General features: G+C 39.1%; 1 protein-coding gene across 1 annotated transcript in view; it reads left to right on the top strand.

Moving 5' to 3' along the window:
- Positions 1-5,397, top strand: part of LOC107083203 (synaptotagmin-1-like) — a 14,496-nt gene extending 9,099 nt beyond the window's left edge. Inside the window, exons 6-8 of the mRNA XM_015372220.1 lie at positions 54-171; positions 438-571; positions 2,052-5,397. Coding sequence (XP_015227706.1) covers positions 54-171; positions 438-571; positions 2,052-2,309 — 510 coding nt within the window. The 3' untranslated portion in view covers positions 2,310-5,397. The remainder of the gene's footprint in view (positions 1-53; positions 172-437; positions 572-2,051) is intronic.
- The last annotated feature ends 1,593 nt before the right edge of the window (positions 5,398-6,990 follow it).

Genomic DNA, 6,990 nt, shown 5'->3' with positions numbered 1-6,990 from the left:
TTAAACCTGTAAGCCATCCTGCATATCTTTAGTATGACTTATTTTTGTTTCAGGAAGAAAGTTTAGGAGAGATCTGCTTCTCCCTCTGCTATGTTCCAACAACCAGCAAGCTCAGCGTCGTAATCCTGGAGGCCAAAGACCTGAAGAGCATGGACATAGGAGGAAGCTCAGGTAAGACTAAAAAAGCTGGTAATCCCATAACAATGTATGATTAGTCAGCTAAAGCTCTGTTTTTGGATTTTAGAAGAACACTTTATGGAGCATGTTTAAACAGCAGCACTTAAAGCACTTGAACAGCAATTTACAGAGTTAAGAAAATCAATTTCAAAACCAAGTCAATTTCTGTCTTAGCAATCCACCTAGTCCATTCATGAAATCTGAAGACATTTCTAATTCCAGAAACACTTTGATTTTCTTGTATTTGGTTTTGTTTGTAGATCCATATGTGAAAGTACAGCTGGCTTTGGACAAGAGGAAGTGGCAGAAAAGAATGACATCCGTTAAAAAGAAAACACTGAACCCCTATTTCAACGAGTCTTTTACATTTGATGTGTCATTGGATCAAATAGAGGTGAGAATTCTACAATTCATCCATCCAGTCATCTTAGTGGAGATGATAATATAGATTAGGGCAGCGCGGAATCTCCAGGTTGTTATATGGAATAAAGCTAATCCATGCTTAACACAGGAGAGCCACCTCTTCAAGACAATACTCAGCTGTGCACCTACTATGATTAGAGACACCATTGAGGATTTAAAAGTTTATATTATAATAAGAGAAGATGCAATGATAAAAAGAGAGGAAGGAAAGAAGCTTTTTTCATCAAACAAGAAGAAACACCTTCAATATGTTTTATAGCTTTTAAAAACATACGTTCAGGGATGATGCCCAGTCAGTTTGTTGTAACGGTGGCCTTAGCAGTCCTGAGCAATCAGTGGAGAATATGAGCTCCCAGTTCTGTGGTAAATAGAACTTGTTGACGTGGCAGAATACAAGCAAAAACATGACTGGAACTCAGCAAAGATAAATCAGTTCAATTTTATTTATGCAGCACCATATAGAACTCATGTAATCTGAAGGCGCTTTGCAGAGAAAATTCAACTAAATCATCCTGTCAGATTGGTAATCCAGCTAATTGCATCAAGTGAGTTCACTGACTTTACAGGATTCACTCCTCCTGGAGGAGCATTTGGCGACAGCAGACATTTGGTTGCATTGTGTCAATGACTCTGCAGCAATACCTCACACTGAGCATGCATGCAGTGACACTGCAGAGAAAAAATACCTATTTAACAGGAAGAAACCTCCAACAGAACTGGGCTCGTTGTGAGCGGCCTTCTGCTAAGACTGACTGGGAGTTGAAAGGAAGGATCAACTCAAGGAAAGTAATGATTAAACTACAGAGCTAATCATAGTAGTTTATGAGAAATCCTTTACCTGATCTGGCCTTCATACACTGGACAAAATCAGAAGAAAGTACGGATCATTGCTGCTGAGCCTTTATTGGCCAACTGTACTTTATATGGCTGCCCTGGGGCACACTGACCACAGGGAGGCTGCCATACACAGACCCAGTCTGATCCTCGTTAATGCAGGTGAAGTGTTTTTCTGGGCTTCAAACTGTGCAGAGTCACACCAAACATTTTAATTGTACTGTTGCACTCAGCAACAGCGGTGTAAAACCATCCAAGCAGACCAACAAACTCAGACAGCTTCCTCCTTCCAAATCCATCACTTTTCAACAGGTGAAAAAAAAATCTATTTAAAACCCTTTTCCTATCGCGATAGAAAACTGATAAAAAAGAAAACTACTAAATCTTTTAATATTTTTACATGAGAAAAATGGCTGCCGGATACGGGTGTACCATTTCATAACTCATTTCAAGTTTTGTGTTACACACTACCATCCGCAATTGTATCAATATTCACTTATCAGGATTATAACTGTAAAGATAGTGGCCAAAGGCAGTGTCAGTATTGAAGCAGCAATACATCCCATGTGATTTTTCCTCCCTGATGGTGTTGTGTTATTTTTGTCCACTGTGCTCAGAGGGCGAACCTGGTGATCTCTGTGTGGGACCATGATGCCATTAGCAGGAATGATCCCATGGGAAAGGTTTTCCTCGGCTGCGATTCCACAGGAAATCAACTGAGGCACTGGGCTGACATGCTGTCCAACCCCCGTCGTCCGGTTGCTCAGTGGCACAGCCTGCTGTCAGCTGAGCAGGTTAACTCCACCCTTTCGCTGAAAAAAAAATTCCCAATCCCCAGCAAATTTATAGAAAATAAACTGAAAAAAGGTCATTAGAAGAACATTTTATGATATAGTTGTGAAATTATTCATTTTCAACTATAATAACTTATGAATTGTATTTAGAGAACAAGCTTTCACGGCTAAACGGTGGTGCAGATTGTAGCACTGTTTCCCTGTGCAAGAAAGTTCTGGGTTTGATTCCTGGGTTTGATTTCTGCATGGAGTTTGCATGTTCTCTCTGTGCATGTGTGAGTTCTCTCTTGGTACTCCGGCTTCCTTCCCCAGTCCAAAATTGATTGGCTCCTCTAAATTGTCCCTAGATGTGTGACTGGCTACCTGTCCAAGGTGTATCCCCTGATGAGGACTAAGTGGGAGAAGATGGATTGATGTTTAGTTAAATTATATGAGCAAAAAATTTTTGCATCACCAGATTTTGTACTTGTGAAAATACCCTGTATTATATCTACAATTAATTTAACATACTACATATCATTTTAACCAGTTTTACACTATAAAGATACAAGGACCAAGATACAACAGCCTGTATTTTGTTGTGATTTTATGTGACAGACCAACAAAAGGGGTTATGAAGTACAAACATAATGCATGGATAAGATTTGTTTGTTTGTAGATTTTTAACAATTTATCCAAAAAGAGCTTAATGCATGTGTACAGTGTTCTTTGTAGAACGACTTCTTAATTTTTTGGAGTATGTCTCTACTAGCTTTGCTCATCTAAAAACAAAAATCTGGGCTTATTCTTCTTTGCAAAATAACTCAAACTTATTTTAAGTAAGTTAGTAGGGTTGGGAATGCCTATGAATCATGGCCGGATTGTAACAGGATATTTCTGTAATTATTTTCTAACCTCTTGTTTAAACCATTTTTGTTGCTTGAGCTGCAGTGTAAAGGGACATTATTATCCTGGAGGGTTAACCTTTCACTAAACTTTTAAATGGTTTGCAGCTCTTAACAGGTTTACACAAGGCTAGCACTGTATATAGCCCCATGCATACCTTATGTATGTACCTCCAGCTTATGTGCTGATATTTATATTTCTTTCCCAATGAAGGAAGTCTTAACATCTATCATCTTTGGAATCGTTTCCCTCTTCCTTTAACCCTGCTGACTGACTTTAATTCTGGATGGACAAAGCTTTGGTTAAAATGTGTTTAACTTTTAGCTCTATCAAGCCCTAACACCAGATTATGTTGGCAGCCACCTTAACGACACCACTATGGTTAGTCTCATCTTGGGGGGTGACAGGACAGAATATATAGATAAGGTAAACAGGATGGTGGTTTGATATGATAATGATAACTTGGGCATCAAACAAAACTACCAAAGAGAAGATAACTGACTTCAGGAGGAGGACGTCTGGCCTGGACTTCATTACCGGTGTAGAAAGGAAGATGTCCAATGGAGATCGAACTCCACAAAGAGGACCCAGCAACATCACCATTACACTAAAAATGCTTTGAAGACTTATCCCTGAGATGAGAGAAAAATATTTATTATCCTAAACTGCTTCATTTTTAAACAGAATATATTGAGATTCAACACAAGTTTAACCAGGATTACTTCTAAAAGTAAATTTAATCTGATTATCCAATCTTATCAATAATGTAATAAATTTGTAAGTTAATAATGGTGTAACTAACAACTACTTTCTACCCAAACCTGTGTAACTATAGCCTTCCGCCCTAACCCCTAAATCCCTCAATCACTATTAAAGAGCGTGGATTATATAGTGGACTTCGTGTGAGTTTTTCAGATTGAACTTACCGTTCGGAAAGATGATCACTGCTTTTTGCTTCGCTGGTCAAGTAACTCCTCCTCCCCCGCGTGGTGCCTGTGCCAGCTTTGTTAATAGTCCCTGCTCTCTGGTAGTGACAGCCTATGGCGACAGCGGGTTGCTGTGACAGCAAATCCCAAAATGCTTTGCAAGGAGAGCTCTTCATGCAAAACATTCTTGGATATATTTGCCTCTTTTGAGGTCTTTCTTTTATTTTCTTACACTTCGTAGAGACTTGCGTAGAAAAAGATAGCTAACTGGACCACCATGTAGGACGGCCTTACGTAAACATATCACCAGAATGACATTTAGGAGGACCACTTACGTAGATGATCCACCCAGAAATAAAGGATCATCCTCATTACCTTTAATATTCACTTTTATATTATGGATGTGGAAATCTGAGAATTACGATTTTAACTAGTATCCACTGTTGTGATTTTAAACACAATAAAAAAGAAGTCAAAGCAAAAAACTGGAAACACTGAAACATCCTGTTAACCTAAATATTAAGAAAGCAGATATTGGCCCTTAAATGAAAGCTTTGGTGTTCTGTTAGGCTTATCTATGTACTCACTCATATTTATGCAGAAATTTGATTTGTTTTTAATCAACTCTCCTCACTGAAATCCATGAGAGAGGACTATAGTGGGGCCAGAGGGGTCATATGGAGTAAAGTGAGGGTTAGGTTAGTCTTGGGAGATTGCTTATTGGACCCTTGAGAAAAGCCTTCAGAATCTGCAGTAGATATAAAACAGCGCTGTTTGGATCCTGATGAGGGTGCGCTAACTTGACCATATCACCACCATACTCAATTCACTTCACTGTCTTCCTGTTCCACTCAGAACTGAGCATAAAGTCTCCCTCTTTACCCACCAGTGCATCCATGGTGAAGTCCCACCATACCTCAAGCAACTTCTCACTCCACAGACCTCAACACACACCCACCGATCTACCTCAACATATCTGCTGAAACCACCAAGGACAAAGAAAAGTGCAATGGGAGATCGGGCTTTCTGCTCAGCTGCTCCCAGACTGTGGAATGCTCTCCCAGACCACATGAGGACCCCACAGCCTGTGGATGCTTTTAAACATGGCCTTATAACCCACCTTTTAAGGAGAGCTTTTAGATCAACTCTTGCCGTTTTACTTATTGTCTGTTTATTTAATCTTTTTTTACTTGATTTACTATATAGCATTTTTGGGATTTGTATAAATATAAAGTGCATTGCAAATCCAATGTATTATTATTATTGTAGCTGTGGTCACATCTTTATCTGTCCTCTTTGGTTCTTCCCTTACCTCAATAGGTTGCAGAACCTCTTCCAGAAGACCGACCTATCAAATGTTGTGGACTTTATTCATTCCTGTACATGGCAGAGGATTCTAATGTTTTCTGCAATAAATTAAACACATAGGAAATTAGGAAATGTGCTCCAGAATTAAGAAAAGGTTAGCTGACCCTTTAAGTAAAACTGGACCAAAGTAAGATCTAAATGATCACCTTAAAACATTTAAAAGCCTTTTACATTAAAACTTCAAGTTCAAATGAGCTGTTAAACTGGTTCTAATGGTAATTGGCCTTTACGCATAGAGCGCTTTACAGAGTCCAAAACTCTCAAAGCCCTTCACTCTACATTCAGTCATTCATGGACACACTGATAGTGGTAAGCTGCACCCCACAGCCCTGGGGAACACTGACAGAAGCAGGGCTGACATTCAGTCTGTGCCATCAGGGGCCTTTCCTGGTTTTGGGTACATTGGGGGCTGAATCTCAGGGAATTTAACTTGGAAGGGCTTTTTATTGAAGCTTTCCTGAACATTCTGGCACCTTGTGTGAAGCAAAATACTGCAATATGTACAGTCCATTTTATATAAAAATCTAGAGACATCATTTGATGCAAGCCCTTAACATCAGATCGACATCAGAGAAACTACATCCCAGAAAGTAGGAGTGGACTCATTTTAGAGAACAGGTGGTTTGATTAATGTTGATGAGTTATTTGGATTAAGGCGAAAACGTTTGCATATGAAAGGATTTGCCTCTTTCATATCCGTTTATTATTTAATGCCAATTTACGAATAATGTAATCACAAGACACATTGCAAAAGAAAACAGATGTGATATTGTTTTATATAAAACATCCATCCAACCTCCAAAACTAGATAAAATCCACTTTGATTCTAGTCATCATACACTGCATTCAGTTTTAGTATATTCTTGTGATTTAGAAAAAGAGCTGATTGCAGCAGCCTATCCTCTTGAAGGAGCATGCAAAATACTGCAGGCATTTGCTTGCATTAGACTTAGAATTAGACAATGTTCATTGTCATTTTGCGTGCACAGAGTGCATGCACAGAGTGTATGCAAAATGACAAAAAGGCAGTGGCTATGCATCAATCTCTCATACTGACCAAGTACGTGATGACAGTGGAAAATAACAATTCCCCTTTAAGAAGAGAACTGCAGCAGGACCCTCTTTGAGTGGCCATTTTGGAGGACAAACAACAATAGACTCCAAAAAAAAAAGTAAAGCCCAACTTTTTCAAGTCTTAATAAATATGCTGACATAAGAGGCTTTAGGATCCTGTTCTATGGAGCACTGAATCAAAATGAAAATCATGAGAGAACTCTCTATTCCAGGGTCTCTTCAATATTTTCCAGGCAAAGGACCCCTAAACTGATGGCGAGATGGAGCAGGGACCCCCTAGTTATATATATTGTATGAAATTGTGCTATATCAAACTGGTCCTATAGTCACTCTATTACAGATGGAGTAATGTAATGAAAGTAATTTCTCCCTGGGATTATTAAAGTATTTCTGATTCTGATTCCTCGTTGATGGGTCAGGTGTTGTGAATAAAACGGTGCCCATCTTGAAAGAGCTCCTGTGTGTCGCTGAATGTGTGCATTGATAAATGAGAGACATCTGCCTCCATT

The sequence above is a fragment of the Cyprinodon variegatus genome, unplaced genomic scaffold (genome assembly GCF_000732505.1).
Source record: "Cyprinodon variegatus isolate N-32 unplaced genomic scaffold, C_variegatus-1.0 Scaffold70, whole genome shotgun sequence".
NCBI classification, from domain to species: domain Eukaryota; kingdom Metazoa; phylum Chordata; class Actinopteri; order Cyprinodontiformes; family Cyprinodontidae; genus Cyprinodon; species Cyprinodon variegatus.
This window is presented reverse-complemented; position numbering and strand designations above follow the sequence as displayed.